Source organism: Telopea speciosissima, chromosome 10 (genome assembly GCF_018873765.1).
Source record: "Telopea speciosissima isolate NSW1024214 ecotype Mountain lineage chromosome 10, Tspe_v1, whole genome shotgun sequence".
Lineage (NCBI taxonomy): Eukaryota > Viridiplantae > Streptophyta > Magnoliopsida > Proteales > Proteaceae > Telopea > Telopea speciosissima.
The window spans coordinates 55773558-55790774 of NC_057925.1; the positions used below are offsets into that span (position 1 = coordinate 55773558).

The 17217-nt window shown below is 38.0% G+C and overlaps 1 protein-coding gene across 2 annotated transcripts; it reads right to left on the reverse strand.

Annotated features, from left to right (window-relative positions):
* Positions 1–9101: 9101 nt before the first annotated feature.
* Positions 9102–15903, reverse strand: LOC122642403 (probable dolichyl pyrophosphate Man9GlcNAc2 alpha-1,3-glucosyltransferase). 2 transcript variants are annotated; one of them, XM_043835853.1, is made up of 7 exons: positions 15791–15903; positions 11281–11697; positions 11006–11189; positions 10790–10897; positions 10295–10456; positions 9875–10127; positions 9102–9760 (listed from the first exon to the last, which is right to left on the reverse strand). In XM_043835853.1, the coding sequence occupies exons 2-7, from the start codon at positions 11664–11666 to the stop codon at positions 9315–9317; spliced, it is 1539 nt and encodes a 512-aa protein (XP_043691788.1). In that variant the 5' UTR covers positions 11667–11697; positions 15791–15903; the 3' UTR covers positions 9102–9314. The 2 variants fall into 2 exon arrangements, with proteins under 2 accessions (XP_043691788.1, XP_043691789.1); XM_043835854.1 differs by lacking the exon at positions 10790–10897.
* Between the last annotated feature and the right edge of the window lie 1314 nt (positions 15904–17217).

Below are 17217 nucleotides of genomic sequence, written 5' to 3' on the forward strand. Positions count from 1 at the left end.
AAATATGAGGCTAACCATTAGAGAGAGAGAGAGAGAAAGCATGATGCTCTGTGTCTGTTTTGCTTTTATAAATCTCCTTTCTGGAAAATGTTCTCTCCGTTGGGGACACAGGTTGTGCCAAGAGGCCCAAGTCACATGGGGGTGGGTGAAAAGATTGCCCCACCCGTGCCACGCCACTCCACCCCATGTGTTTGCACTGTGGTGTAGAGAACAGCGTCCCTGCTTTTGTACAATAAAGCTATGTTTGGATGTCAAAAGAGAAAAAAAGGAGAAGAAAATCTCGAATTTAAGAAGAGGGATAGGCACATTAAACAATCGTTGCATGATTTTTGTCTCACTATGATTTTTTTTTTTTTTAGACATCCAAACATAGCTTAAGGGAGAGAGTTCTCTTTGGGGGAGCTTGGTCCTTGTGTGCACAGAGGCCACTTGGAGAGTGTGCATCAATAGATAGGCATTCCTACCTTTCATATGGGGGAGGGGCAGCGCTGACGCCCCCACCTCCGTAAAAAAAATAATAAATAATGAGACAAATGTCATCACCTAACCATGCATGTAACGTATAAGTACGGATAAGTAAGCCGGTTCATTCAACACTGGCCCAAGGATGGGAATAAAATGTCTCAATCAATTATTGCGTGTGGGCCTGGGCTTAGATCACCAGTCAAAGGGTTGAAATTACCATCAAATATTACGGGATACGTGTGATATAGACTCTTGTCCCAACCATTTTGCCTTACTATATTTTTAATCTCATTTTATATTTAGCTTATCTCATTAATTAATTAGTTTTTTTTTTCTAGATTACCCATTAATTAATTAATTAATTATATTTATTAAAAGGTTAGGTGATGGTGAAGTCCTCTAACCCTATTAACGTGGGCTTTACTTTGACAAAAAAAAGTACCCCATATTACTTTACTTAATGACTTTGAGTCACTTATGGTGTCATGGACACATTGGTCACAGACAAAGCAAGAGTACGGACAAGAAATCAAAGAATCCAGTACGGAGGTCTTGAGTCATAAAGAGTTAAAGTAAGGTGAAATGATTTGAAATTTTGAAAACGTCCATGAGACTTGGTGGAAGAAAAGTTGGTGCCTCAGTGGGTTAGGTCTAGGGTTTATCTCTTAACTTTTTTTTTATAAATTTAGTATTATGGGAAAATGATGTAAATACTGCCATGATTTATGCCTTTTCTTGTATTCCCTCTCTCTTATCTGATCGTGTGGGTCCTACTATGTAAACGAATCATGATGCACTCTCTCCCGTATGCATCGGGCTCGTCTCCAGTTAGCCCATCACCTAGTGAGTGTCCTATGAGGCATCCAATAGCTGGGTTGTTGGACGCACATTGGGATGTGTTCCCAACGTGGGACTCAATACGCATCCAGCCAGCCCAGCCGTTGGATGCCTCACTGGGCATTCCCTAGGTGATGGGCTCACTGGAGAGGAATTGTATCCGACTTCCATTGCAATATTTTGAAAAAAATTCAAATACTTGTACATCATTTTACAAGAATTAAGTTTCATTGATTTTTTTTTTTTACTATTTTTACTAAGATAGAAAAATGGTCAAAAGTAAAGATCAAAAAACCATTCATGACTGATTCCAAAATAGATATCTTTTCTTGTATCTTCCAAACTTCCCATGATTTTTTTTGGGGGGTGCTAGAGAGAATTTTTTTTCTCTCAGGTTTGCTGCCCGGTACGGTTGTTCGGTTCTTCACATAGAGGGGCGGAAATGATGACTTAACCTCACTCGGGCAGTGTGTTCGGGCAGGGGATCAGGTCATCATTTCCAGAACCCTATGAGAGGAATCGGACAACTGTACCGGACAGGAAACCTGAGAGGATAATGATCCCGCTAGAGATATACGAGAGTTGCTCTTTCATGTAGTATTCTTTTTCCTTGTAAAGTGGCTCCCCTATCAAAAGTTTTAATGCACAATACCAACACCGGTATTAGTTGTCGTCGATATTGATATGAAATCGGATCACATCAAGTTCATATTGGGTGAAAATTCAAAAAACATTCCCTTTTATTATTGACACCACCAATTGTATATATTGATATCATATTGATATCAATCATGGCCGATACTAATACGAATCGGTCAATATGATCCATTTGATCCGATATCCAAAATCATAGAGCTATCCCAACCTATTATGGTTAGAGATTTTTTTTCTTTTAATTTAAAAAAAAAAAAAAAAAAACTATTATTTATTTTGGGGCAAGGGTTCCTTTTATGCCCCATATGGGGACACTTTCCTTGTTAAGACTGCCATGTGACATATCTGTTAGGATACAAATTCAATAAACATGTTCTCCACATATCATATTTGTGTTAAGTATTAAATAGAAATCAAACCGGATTTTTCACGTGTTATAATAATCATTTGTTGAAAATTATTTATAGAAGTCAAATTTTACTTAGCTGTTTCTATAAAAATCCAAAATTCTATAAAAGGAGGTCCATATAGTTGATGGGTAACCAAATTTGCCTTGTGGATTTTCTAGAGGATTGCTTACTGTCTTTTTTTTTTTATAGAAAATAAAATTTAGATATTAATAACCAAAAAAGAAGAGAAATATCATTATCCACACCATACTAATATGATCAATTTTGTCCTTAATCACTAACTAATGAGCTACTGAGATCAACCATCTATTATGCTTAACCAAAGATACCTAAACAAATTGTTTAAAAATTTCTCTAATGTTTATCAAAAAAAGAAAATAGATTCCATGGTCATTGGTCCTATCCTCGTTAAAGTATTCAGATGGTAAAGGTGATGAACCCTAATTGCTTGATTTTTTACATCCCTTCAAAAAATTCTCTTGCTTTTGATTCATGCGTGCACTTTGCATATCCAAAATTTAAAATATCATAAACCAAATATTTTCCAACAATATAACCTATGCTCATCCGATTTCACCCGAACTTGAAGGAAAGCTCCCATCACAAACAATGATATATGATGTAATAGATAGCGGACCTTGGTATATGACCCAAGACATCAAGGTTCAGAGAACATTTTCCCATAACTAATTTAAGGGAGATCTCTAGTCAAACGGGGTAACTTACATCTTCTGACAAATTTTTTTTCTATTAAGACATTTCCCTTTAATTTAAATTCTTAATTGTATGATTGTAATACTCAAAAAAAATTTTGACCTCATGATATAACATAAATGATAGTTTAAAGGATAAATTTCCAATAAATAATAAAAATTTCAGGACATAATAAGCAAGAAGGCTAAAAGTGCTGCAATTAGCAATAAATCCAACTATATTCTGAAACTTAATTTAGTTCCAAAATTGACAAATTAATTAGAAACCTTTACATGTGAGCAATTTATGGAGTTAGATGATCAATACTCATCAACATAACACACATTCTCAATTTCTCATGCTTGCGTATTATATTTCTTAAAATCAAGGAATGTAATCATAAAATGGAGAAAAGTTCCCTACTTGGAACGCAAGAGCTACGCCCACGCATAGCTGGAGGCGGAATGACCGCTATGCCACCCCATGTATGGTAGAAATTCCGCCGCTCAATGTGCCATCGCACACGCTCTCATTGGCTGGCACGCACAGCATGGCCCCTGCGTCCCACGCAAAGAATGGTGCCTCTTATAAAATATAGTTAAATGGGAGAGGATTCTCTCCAATGCCCGAGTGTAGTTTCGAGCGATGGGGAGAGGGGTATTATGAAAAACCTTGAGAATTGAGGGTATATGGGAATTTCAAAGGGGTGCTACCTTAAAATGGGTGGGGGTGTACAAAAGTGGTTCGGATGCTTGTGTTGTGGGGATCTTTTCCCCTAATAAGATTTAGGGAAGAAGAATGTTGTCTGGTTGTGTGGCCGTTGCACAAGCATATAGCCCAATGAGGGGATACACAGGAGCATTGATCAGGGGGAGATTTCTTTATTTTGTAAGGGGTGGGGTAGCATTTCAGGGGGTTGTGTCTGGGCATTGGGGCCATGCAACTAGGCAGCGCTCTTTTCCCTTAAATTTATGGCAAAAGATCGTTGCCATGATGCATGGCCCTTGCACAAGTGCAGAGGCCAATGCGAGCATGCATATGGGCATCAGTGGGGTGTTTTTTTCTTCTCATTTTAGGGCGCAAGTTGATCGTTTTGCAGGATCCTGTGTCTAGGTGCAGGCTGCACACAACCCAACATGGATCTTTTCCCTAAAATTTAATAGGGAAAAAAATTGCTAGCTACCTAATCGCGTGAGCTTAAATACAGACACAAGAATGTGTGAAATTACTGCCCACCCCGTAAAATAATAATCTGGTCCATGTTGATGCCCGTTCGTGAGCTCTCATTGGCCTGCATTGAAGCAGGGGCCACGTGACCAGGCAGATCTCTTGCCCAATTTCTCGACGAATTTTAAGCATGACAACATGCCGTAACTTAAGCTGGAGCTGGGCTTTTTCTAAACAGAATCTTTATGGGTGGACCATATTAGCTTGCCCAATCCAAAGCTTAGCCCCTAGTTTTCAATTTTACATTCATCCTTTAAGAGACGAAGACAAATCCAAAGCCAGCTGATAATAAATTTGGTCCAAGCTGACCCGGATCCTCTGTGGCACGGCAGGGCATCCAGCGCACATCGAACAGTCCGGAGAGTTGGGCTGCGTGCCTGAGTGGTCCTGGTCATCCACCGGACGCCCTGCCACCCCATAGAGACAGATGTGGTAGCGCCGTTGATGTTGGATTCCTTTGTAGCGCAACATGATGTGTAGCACACATCCAACAGTCCACAGTGCTTGGGCACGTAGCCCAACACCTCGTTTGTGTGTTGGGCTACATGCCCGAGCACTACAGACCGTCGGATGGTGCGCTACAGAGGACCCAAATGCACGTCTTTTGTAGTCCAAAGCTGTCCACCTCTTTACCCCTTGTTCTATCCCTTGTGAGACAAACTCCATTTACGGTGGTGGGGTAGTTTAGTTTGGACAAGAAAAACGTCACTCACAAGTGCTGTAATGGGGCTGCAATTTTTCATAGACAAAGACCGGGGAAAAAAAAAAAAAAAAAAAAAGAAGAAAGAAAGTTCTAGGTATGTGACTGTCTGAATCACACTCTATAGTTGTATTTAAAATTTGATTCTTTTTAGTTGTCTTTTGTTTTAGGGAAGGAGGAGGATTCATGCATGGCACCTCACCCATACATGAAAAAGGGTACGGTGGTCTGTATCCCACGGGTATGTGTTCGTTCAGTGCATATTAGCATATAACCTTTGGCCTTTGTTTTATATGTAAACGGTTTTTTAGTTAAGGGTATAAGAGGATTTTTAAAAAATAATTTGAAAGTAACTCATAATTGTGTCATCTCATATGTTACACTACAAATGACAAAAAAAAATTACAAATTATTTAACACACCTTAAGAATTATTTAATGGCTGGGCTTTCATTTTTCTTTTTCAGTCAGTGTTACGATATACTATTTTAAGCTATGGATATTCAAGGAACTTGTTGGCATGATGACATCAAAGGCCTGAAGTGTCATGTAGGGTTTGTTCCAAACAAAGGAAAAATGATTCAAACGTCGTAGATGTATGGGTGGATAGTGAGGCCATGCATTTGTGATAGTTAACAAAGATTGATAACAATGTGAACTATTTTTAGTTTGATTAATGGTTTTTTTTTTTTTTTTTTTTTTCTCATAAAAAAGAAGAAAAAAGAACATCATCTGGCATCGTTTACCTAGACATAGAAGTGCACGAAAGTATCACCTTGTCTCCTATAAAATAAGAAATTATGTTTATATTGATGCCACTTTGTAATCACGTTGGCCCTTGCTGACGACCAGTCAAGATAGAGATCTGTAACCATTAAAAAAACATAATTATGAGAGGATTTTGGGGCAAGCGAGTCCTCTCACAGATTTTTATTTTTTGGGGGTAGGGGTAAATTTCACTCTTCAAAAGAATTAACTAAGTAGACCACGTGAGAAACCGTAAATTACGACCCTTGCTCAGAGAGAGAGAGAGAGAGAGACCTCCGTACTTCATTCTTGTCCGTACTCTTGCTTTGTTCATGAATCATGACCATGGGATTTCTTTTTTGTCGAAGTAAAGCCCACGTTAAGAGGACTTCACTACACCTTTTAAAACAATTAATTAATTGGATAAATCTAGAAAACTAATCAGAAGCTCTATACACAGGATCAGGATCGTCTCCAGGGAGTTCAACGCCCAAGGTATTGTTAGGGGATATCCAGCGGTTGAACTGTGTCGCACACATCTCGATGCATGCCTAGGGATGTATGCGGCATAGCCCAACGGCTGGCAGCACCCTGAGCGTGCTGGGTTCCTTGGAGACGAGCTAAGGATTAAGTTTTCCTCCACCCATAGAGGATAGCTCACCCACCATCCTTGGGTTCAGAAGCCCCTCTTAGGGTTTTTGTATGTTCCAAAATACATTCCCGTCCTCTTCCACTGTACATATATAAAATGAGATTAAAAACATAGGCAATCGTGAGAGTAGGGGTTCCATCTGATAGTTTATTATTGTGGTAGGGTAAACATCATTATGAGAAGAGAGATACTTTCGACTTCATCTAGTTAAGGACAAAGTAATTATGATTGTTAGATCATGAGATTTTCCTCCACACATGGTAGAATAAAACCTTTTCCAAACTACAAAAACTTAGTTCTACCCTATATCCACTATGATTTCGATAGACATTCAATTGTATTAAAGGTGTATAAATCAGTCTGATTAAGGGTTTAGTTCCTATCACTTCCGATCTAAAGGAGTTAAGACCAAAATCAGAATGTTTATCTAATTGGTTCTAAACTTTACATTTAGAACAACTTATTAATGGGTGTGGGGATGGTTCAAAAACTATTACAGTTTTCTAATATGTTTATCTAAGCAAACAAATAAACAAATATCAATCAATAAATATACAAACAAAAAATATATGAACCAAAATACTAAGAAGGAAATCTCCATTACTAAGCATAACAATAAATCAAAGATTCTTTCTAAAATCCAAACCACCAACATCAAATATGTGATTATATAAAAGTTGGGCGCAAGTTCTCTGTCCAGGAGCGCATCTAGGTGCAAGCTGCGCCCAGACACATGGGGCGGTACAGGGGTGGGGGACTCTTGTCATTTCGCCCATCCCCCATGTGTCTAGGGCGTACCCTGTGCCCCCAATGCAAGTCCTAGCAATTCTAGTTCCATTCGGTTCCAAACTAGCCTTACATTTCTAGAATCGATGGGAGACTATACGTATATGGAAAATATATACCTGATGAGAACATCCATTTGAACCGAGTCTCGCAAGATTCTGGACTATGGTACCCTCTACTGTCGAAAGAAGGTAAATGGGTAAAAGAAATCGCCAACTAGATAAGGGTCTAGGACCCATAAATGTCTATCCCTTTTAGAGGGGAGAAGAACTCCAATGGAAGACTCAAGTTGCCCAAGACTTTGGATAGGTGTTAACTTACAAGTTGGGAAGGTGTTCAACACCCAATCCACCCAACCAAAGGCCGGTCTCATTCTATTTAGACCAATTCTACTAACTAGTCCTAAACTAATTCGCTAGGCAGTTAAACAAATTATTATGAAATAAAAATTTGACTAAATTAAGCTAAAACATGCAGATTATACTATTTTAATCTAACTGCACATTACACTAAAACATATAGTAATTTATTTAACTATATGCATGACCTACTGTCTAAAACACAATTATTAATTACATTATCCAATGTTAGCTACTTTATACTAAAATTATCCCTAATTACATTGTTCATCAGATTGGACTGTCAAATGGACCAATTATGTCCACTCATTATTTGTCGAATAGACCTGTTAAATGGAATTCATATGGTCTGGACTGGGCCTGCAGGTTCTTCAATTAATTCGCGGGCTTTGTCAACTTGAATTGTGTTGGATTTGATTGGACTAATTTGTTAATTATAATATGAATCCCCAAAGCCCATTCGAGGCCCAAATCATATTACCTATAGTGCACACCCCGGGATCCCCATCTCGGATTTGAACACTCAAAGCCCAAGTGTGGACCTGAACTTCTCCCGGCCCAATCAAAAAATGGCCAGGGGGCCAACAACGAACTAGGGTTTCTGATCCAACCGTCACACATGACCCAAATGAGAACTAAGGCCCAACCCCTAATCAATAATTGAAATCCAAGAAATCGGACCCAAGCAAGCCCAATCGAGTCAAACCAACACTTTTTTTTTTTGGAAACAGAAGGGGTATCACCGACTTTAGGCCCGACTAAATCCCCCCCTGGGCTTGTACATGACCCTCACGCCACGCATGAACCGGGAGCTTCTGGGCCCTAGTGAGCCTCAAGCGGGTGACCCCAAGAAATCATGCAGCAGCGAAGGTTTGATCACGAGACCTCGCTTCCTGAGGCGAAGTCTCATGTCCCCTCCAAGCCAGTTGCGCTAACCCCTCGAGGTTCAAACCAACACTGTTGCCTAAAATCTATATAAGACAACCCCTTTGATCTCAAGTTCCTAAGTATGAAATGAATGCCAACCCTTGATCAATTAAAAAGAAAAAAAAAAGAAACCAAAGCCAGGGCCCAACAGGCCTAACAGATACCTTTCATAGCATTTTGCCCACGACCCATTAGCCTATATCATGGGCCGGCCCAACCTCAATTCAAAAACAAGAGTCCAGAAATTGAAACCCCAAGTGATCTTGATTCTTGACCCTTCAATCTAGGGTTCTGATCTGAATCGATCTCTGCCAGATGATTGCTATAAAATTTAGGTATGTTTTCTAAAGAAAAGGAACATTTGGCATTTTCAGTGATGCAAAGATACAAATTAAAAGAAGATCATACCAACACAAATGCCAAACAGATAATAGAAAACTTGCAGAGAGAGAGAGAGAAGCTCTCATTGAGTGAGGAAGCTTCTTTCACTCATTTTGCCATATTCTTTATATTTTGAACAATCACCCTCAGAGATCTAAAGACACAAGAACAATCATTCATTCCTCAACCAATTTTTTTTTCACACATATCAGCTGTTATTAGCTTCAAAACACAAACAGTACAAGCTGAGTGGAGTTCGGAAGGTATCAAATTTGAAGATTAATGGTATTTAATAACTTTTGCAGGCAAGATGTTTTAACTTTACAAATTGATTGAGAGAATGAAAGTAGGAATAAAAAAGTTGCTATGGCTTTAAGCAAAGAAAAAATGAAAACACATGTTAGACCACTAAAGAACAACACAGTTTAATTTAAACCTCAAATAGGTTCACACATATGCAAAATTGATTAATGGAACTCAAACAAGTTTCTTTTCCTTATCCATCCAAGTAAGACTGTTCAACAACCTCCATTGCTTTGTATTTGTGTAAACAGTAATCAAAATAAACTGAGAGAAGCAAAGAAGCATAATCATGGCCTCAAAGATGAACGGATATTTCTCTGGAGGCCGAAATGTCAAGTAGATTAGATGAAGTAGAACAGAGCATAAGAGATGCAAGGACATTACAATCTGTGCCCATTTGGGGAGATAAACCTCTCTTCCACCTTGTCTGCCACCTGGCGAATAGTAAATGAAGAGGAACAGTGCAAGTAAAGCCATGTATGGTAAAATCAGATGGTCACGGCAAAGAAGGGGATACATTGAGAACATGGCATAGAATGTGAACCACTTGAAAAGAAGAGGCTCTTCCAAAGCCAACAGACTTGCTGGTAAAAGAGGCAACAGGATAGACTTCTCATGAACTGTCATTTTCCCCATGAGCACAATTGCAGCTAATTGTCAGAAAACATTCCCAAGAGAAGTTCAAGGGGGAAGAAAAAAAACTCTCAAACAGAAGGATATTTAATAGATCATACCTTGGAATGAGAATAAGTAGAATGCAAATGAACTATTCAGTAGTGCATATAGAAAACCCTGATCACTTGGAGACATTATCTGTTGAACCATGGAGGGAAGAATACTAAGAACAGTTGCACTTAAACTGAGAAGCTTCAGTGATTGGGTTGTGAATAGCTTCTTCCATTTTATAAGCACAGAAGTGGTACACCAAAAGTTAGCTACATAATCCTCAAATAGCCCTCTCTCGAAAGGAGCCAGGCGGGAGATAACCTGTCATCCATCAGGGTAGTAATATAAATCACCACAGATAATAGATCACCGGAAGAACATAGAAGGATCAGCAACTAAATATAATATATATAAATATATATACACACACACACACACACACTAGAGAAAGAGAGTGAACAGGGGTGAGATTTCATTCTGGTGCTTACCTCCATAAATGCTTCTGTTGAATAAAGATAAGGCCACCAAATAAGAGCAAATGTTCCCATAACCGTCAACCCCAGTTTTGAAACCTCAAGCAGTGGATACCGACGCTTGAAGCATTTCCCTAAGAGACGGCTGAAAAATGCAGGTGCAAAATATGCACTCATCTGCAAGAAACCAAAGACAATACAGCTAAATAAATCACTGCAGATAATAATTACTTGCCTATTTACAGAAGGCACATAAGGTCATAATTCCGTGAATTGTGAATTTGAAGCACATTATCATACTGTTGTCAGATTTATCCAATTAATGATTGAGTCAAGCCAAGTGAGGAAATCTTCCAAGCACTTGAACTTAAAATTCAAAACCAAATTGCAACAAACTAGGTTCATGAACCTTGTGAATTCAACTATCCATTACTAGAGAATTATTAAAGGGGGGAGAGAAAAATAAAATATAGGAAAGTGGTTACCGCAGCACTAGATAAAGAAACAAACCTGTTTATGGTTGAGTGCAAGACTAAACAAGAAACAAGCTACCAAATCGTTTTCAGAGAAGATGGCAGCAACAGCTCCAACAGTAAAGCCCAAACTAATGCAGTTATACTGACAAGGAACTCATATAAGTATACTCGCTTCTCCTGATGCATAGTATATAAAGTTGAAAACAGAGGGAAGTAAAAACTGGAATTTTGGCACACAATCACTTCAGACCTGAAAATGTCCGTGATCAATTAGGATAAGACAGGGGCTAACTAAAATCATAGCAAGATGCCATGTGATGCCTTCTTTATAGCCACTGCGGCGACCAGTGTAGTATATCCAGATGAAACATAGAACTGCAGGGAAAAAGATGAGGGCATCGGCGGACAACACTGTCCACCTCATGAGAAGTTTTCTGCAGGAAAGAAGAACTTCTAAAATCTTACCTCTAAAAAAATATGAATGTAATTATGCATAAAAGAATTCAGCACGTAACTGGAACTCACCCAAGAGGGGACTCATGACCCCTAGAGGTGAAAAGGGCGACAGAATCAAGATGGAAGTAGTTAAGGAAGAGAGCATGCACATAGCTCTGGTAGGCAGTAAGGGGAGGGTAGTCAAGGCCCCAATAGAGGAGATCATTGGTGGTGCTGTTGCGGTACCATTCCCTGGAAGCAGTGTTAAGGGTGATCTCCATCCAATGCCTCTGCGCCTCATAGTCACCATACTTGGGCGGATTTCCAGCACCTGAATAGGGATGGAAGGAAACCCCCACCCGCACCAACAATGCAAAGATGGCAATGCACAGGAATGAAACCACACAACGCCCATCAGTCAACCACCACCAAACATCACACTTGTCAACCTCCTTCTTTGCCGCCTTCTTCCCCATTATTTCTCAGTCCACTTGTCCCCCTACAAGTCTGGAAAAAGCTAAAGCAACGTCAGGAAGAGATAGAAAGAAACTTGGTGGAAAAAAAATTTGAAAGGATGGGAGTAATTCAAGATAATGATCCCATTTTTCCATAGAGATCATATGATAGCATCTTTGCATAAATTCTAGCACTCAACCACAGTTGCATTCTTTATCTATAGTAGCAGTACTCACTTTTTTGCATTTTATTTATTTCTGCTTAATTACTTAGTGTGGTTATTCACTACTCTATTTGACTTACATGTCTTAAGGCTGGCATAATAAATACAACTGCATCAAGAAAGGTACAATCAAAGAAATCAAGAAAGATAATGAAGACAAGAAGGAAGAAGTCGTGGTTGAACAAGTGGTGGTCTGTACTGATGAAGCTAAACAAGAAGAGCTCGTTGATTTTATTAAAGAAAAGTTATCTAAAGAGCTATTCCTACCATATCAGTACGTCGATGAGAAAGGAACACATGTTTCTGATTTATTGTGTGCAACAAATCTTCTTCCTCAGGCTGAACAAGAAGATTGGTGCTGATCATGTCATGAGAATACTTCAAAACCTTCAAACTTGAAGATGAGCTTTTTCCAACGATGGGTAAATTGTTATGTTATAGGCTGGACCTTTATTTTCTTGGGTTTCATTGTACACGAGAATAGTAGTTAATTGTTTGAGTTAGATTAGGATACTTAATAGCTAGATAGAATTCTGCTTTGAGTCTATTTACTTTATTCAGTGTGTGTGAGTAACTAAGAGTCTTTTTACAAGTCAATTTAGGAATTTCAAAAGGTTTTTATATTGTGATACAACCCCCATCCTTTAAACATGATTTGAGTAAACAACTTTGAATTTTCTTAAGAGTTTTGGAGCTGTTGACTTGTGCATACAGAACTGATATTCCAGATCTGATTTCCTTCTAGTTCATCTCTAAGATCAGGTGTGATCGTCCCTCTCTCTTCTTCTCTAATATTAGTTTTATCAATTCTACATTGATCCTGGACTTAGCACTTTTATGGCTCCAGATTCTTTCTAGAACCTTGAACTGCATTATGCTTTATTTTATTTCAATCTTCATGAGTAAATGCATGAGAGACTTGTCCACACAGCGATCCTACAATCCAGATAGGTATTGCACGTAAACAAAAAGTTAACCATTCATTCCACAGCTTGAAGCCAGCAACCAGATCAGCTTGGGCTCTACAGTTGGAGTAGTCTAAGATTGGTGCTTGAAAGACTCATTCAGATAAAAACGATACCTTTGTTTTCTAAATCTAAGCAACAACATGGGTCATGATAATCAAATCTATCAAGACCCATTACATGAAATATGGGTTTAAAAAACCTCAATAAACAACTAATTAATCTCTCCAGTGATTAACTTTTGGGCATATGATCTTCGGGATTCATGCAGACAACATGTATATCTTTGAACCATCATAATCCAGTCTTGACGTGTCACTATAGCAGTTTTGAGAACATTCTTTCTCATGTGTTGGCCATAGTTGTGAAGACGATGCCTAGGTGTCCAAGTGCCTTGGTCACCTTAATCGCCTTGGCGGGGGGGGGGGGCTTGTTGGTGTCTTTGCGTCCAGGCCCCCTCCAATGCCTTGGATCACCTAGACACCGTGAAACCTATGGTGGTGGACATATCTACATCAATAGAAGCATCAACTGCGATAAACACCAGAATAGGATGGCTCAATCTTAAGCCATCCTCTTTTCTACCACCCACATAGAGAATCTATTCTCAATAATTCAATAAATAGCAACTCCAAACTCTCATCTCTTTTTCCCTCTTTACCTTTTGGGTTTACTCTCACTTTAAATTTGACTTCCTAATATTTCAACTGCAACAAGGAGAAACTCCAAAAGTTTTCTATTTTGAACCTTTTTTTTTTTTTCAAAATTTTGGCCAAATAGGCTACTCCACAAAGTGGGGAGAAGGCAACCTGAAGAGCATCAAAGCTGCCACAACAATTGGGAGTACCTGCAGGATCTTGAATTTGTGACTTCTACCTTTACAGTGGAACAAGAACATCAACTCTAATTAACTACTTATTGCTACTTTCTAACTTCTAGTTGACTGTGAAAACATAGTTTTGTTTCTCCTTTGTATAGCATACACCATAATGATAGCCCTTGGCAACATGCCATTAATCTGTCAAGTTTGGTAAATTGTCTAGAATAGCAGGGGGCTGTGATATCTGAGATCATCAAATGAATATGAAAGAGTAATATGACACCAAAACAGAATCCCAATAATGCTCATCCTCGGTCATCCATGAGATCATTTGTTAAGCATTAGGCTATGAAAACAAGAAAGAGAGAACTGCAAATATCAGTATAAAGCTTTAAAGAATGGTTGAAAAGTCAACTTCAGGCAACTTTACATTTAAGTCTTCTCAAAAAGCCTTGGCTACTATCTTTTTACTCATCCCAACGTGATGTAGCAGCAGACCAGGGCCATCAGCTGGGTCAGACCGGGCCAATATTGGACCAAAAAACTGGTCCAGGCGACTGGATCACTCCAATATCCAGGTTCATTGAATTTGTCCAGTTTCTGATTTTAGATTCCTGATGTCTCTCCAGTCCAAATTGTGGAGGCTTCTTAGCAGCATTGTCTTTCATTTTTCTTTTTCTTTTTTAATTATTGTTATCATTAGCCTGGTTGGATTAGGAACCTAAGAATCCAGTCATGTTTGGGTTTTTTTTCTTCTGTAATATATAAAGTTAGGGAAAAAGAATGTTACCTGGTCACGTGGCCCCTGCGCCTTGACACATGAATGGGTTAATTTACCACCCCACCCTCCATGAAATCAAATATCCCAACTATGTTGATGCTGCTGCTTGCACTATCATTGCCCCCCCCCCCGCTGGTGCAGGGACTCCACACCCAGAGAGTGATCTCATGGCCATAAAGTTATTTGAGTCAGTTTAGGACTGCATCACAGCCAATCTATTGGCAGGTTTAGAGTCAGTCTTTGATTCTGTTTTCCATTTGGTTTTACAACATTATAAAAATATGTAAAGGTCTACAGCCATATCCACGATTTGATGAATGAATAGAAGCTTTGAAGCTGTTTCAGGTCTGTGGATTTCAGGTTTATGCACCTGTGGATTCAGCAGGTGAATCAGGTGGATTCCTAATTGACTATCTCTTATTTCTTCTCCAATCCAAATCAGGTCAGAATTCTTAATTCTTTACCCTGCAATTTCTATTTTCAGATTCTAGTTGCTGTTAATTAGAACATCAATTGCTATGAATGTTGTTCCTCAACCACTCTATTCTTCAATCAATTTATCTGTTTGAATTCTGGATTTAATTTTCCATTTCTGAACCTAAGTTTCAAATCGAATTCTGGTTTCCTATCCGAAATCCAACTCTTCAAAATCTCAGTTTTCTGGTTTGACACTGTGGTTCTGATTTCAGATTACTGTTTAAGGTTTCAGACTATTGCTAATCAATAAATCAAATCATTATTTGTTAACTGTTTTGAACTTCTGAATACCTGCTATCGATTTCTGTTTTCTGTCTGGGTTATTGGTTTCTTACCTAGAGTAGAATTCAATATCCCTTAATCTGTCCATCAGTTTTCAATCCTGTTTTGCAGAACTGTTCTCCTTGTTAAACAGAATAATCGACCTCAATCTCAAGTCAATGGGAAATTCAAAACTCAGATTGCATAGCACTATTATAACAATTCCAAGCAATGTAAGGTGACCATGGACTTAGATAAAAATGTTCAAGCAGGACTTCTACACCCAGTCCTCAAACTCAGGGAATGAATGCCCTGACGGAAACCCCAGACCTGATCCTCACAGAAAAAACCCAGTTTAACAAAGGCACTGGAATTGCATCTACCAAGCAAATGGGTTTGTCATCTTCAACCCAGAAAATTTCATTAAACATTTTGATCACTTTCCTAAAACCCATTCAGATGTACCATCTTCAGGTAGATGTAAGAGTACCTATTTAATACCCTAGTCAAAGAGAGGCTTTATTGAACTCAACCTCATAAATTCCAAAAGAACACACCCAAGACAGTAAATGTTCTACATTTAACAAACCACAAGGAAGGCACCATGAGAAGCATACCTTCGAGAAATTAACAATGACGGGGATGATATGAACAACAGAGTCCTGGGATTCCAACAACTTTCCAAGTGCCGCCAATGGTCAAACAGAATCTTGATCTGAAACGAATCAGGCTTGGTAAGTACTTAATAGCTTGCTATAAAACACAAACAACAAATAGGTTGAGGTTAAGGTTGAGGTCGGGGTTTCCATGATTTCACTTTCCTGCTCTTCCCTTCACTTGCAACAGATGGAGACCCAAGGTATTTATATGATTGCTTTACGGATTTGGGCCATTAAGCATTTTAGGCGCTTAAATGTTTATTAGGGATAAATAGGGCCATTTCACATGAACTGCTATCCTTTCTCCTTACCCCAATGCTGTCAAGCCTCGACCATACTAAAATTGATACCAATTTCTTGATCAGATCCGGATATTCATTGACCGGATATGGATATTCTTAAACGGATGCACATGCGAATTGAATTCGGAATTTTTACTATCTTTTTACATTATTGTTTTATGTAATCAGACCCTCCTTCCTCCTCTACGGAAAATGATTCGCTTTCAATTTATGTCTCTCATTTGTCATAGTTCTTTTCCTTATTTTCTAGATTCTAATAAATCTTCAACAATCCTCAAGATCATTGGTTATTTAATTAATTTTTTAATATTCGTTGATATCTATTCAAATAGGATAAATTCTTTTCAGATTATCCAATTTTGGATACGAATACCTCAAACAAATACAGATAAGTTCGGATTTTCAACTATCCATTTACATCCCTATCAAGTTTAGTTCAATATCATCAAGTTTGAAGCGATTCCCTATGGCTTGGTTAGGTTCCAAGAAAATGAAATTTTCAAGTCTAATTTTTTTACAATTACCTTATATGATTATATCACTAGCTCCAAATCATTTCATATTCAATTATTAAATTTTATTTTATTTTACATCTAAAATCCTTCGATTATTGTACCAAAAATAAAATCCATTTAATTTCAAAAGTAAAATAAGAATTATATCTAAAAATTATCATTACCAAATATGATAAAAAGCTTAAGTAGTTTAAACAATCATGTTGCGATATACTTACAAAGTTTCAATTTTATATTTGAAAATTTCACTTCCCTTCTTTTAGTTTTCCTTGTAACCAAATAGAGCCTACATGTGTGTTTGTGAAAAAGAATAAATGAAAATAGAAAGGAAAAAAAGAACAATGTAAACTCCAACTACTTAAACGTAAACTGTTTAGATATTTCCTAGAACATTAGTTATTAAAATCTTTACCCCCCAAAAAAAAAGTTATTAAAAGAAATTTTATCATATATTAAAACAATGGAGTTAATTGAATATTGGGACTATTAGATGTTAGAACCAGCATTCCAGAAAAATGAAAAAGAAAATATAATTATAAAACATTGTTATTTTCAATGAAATAAGAGA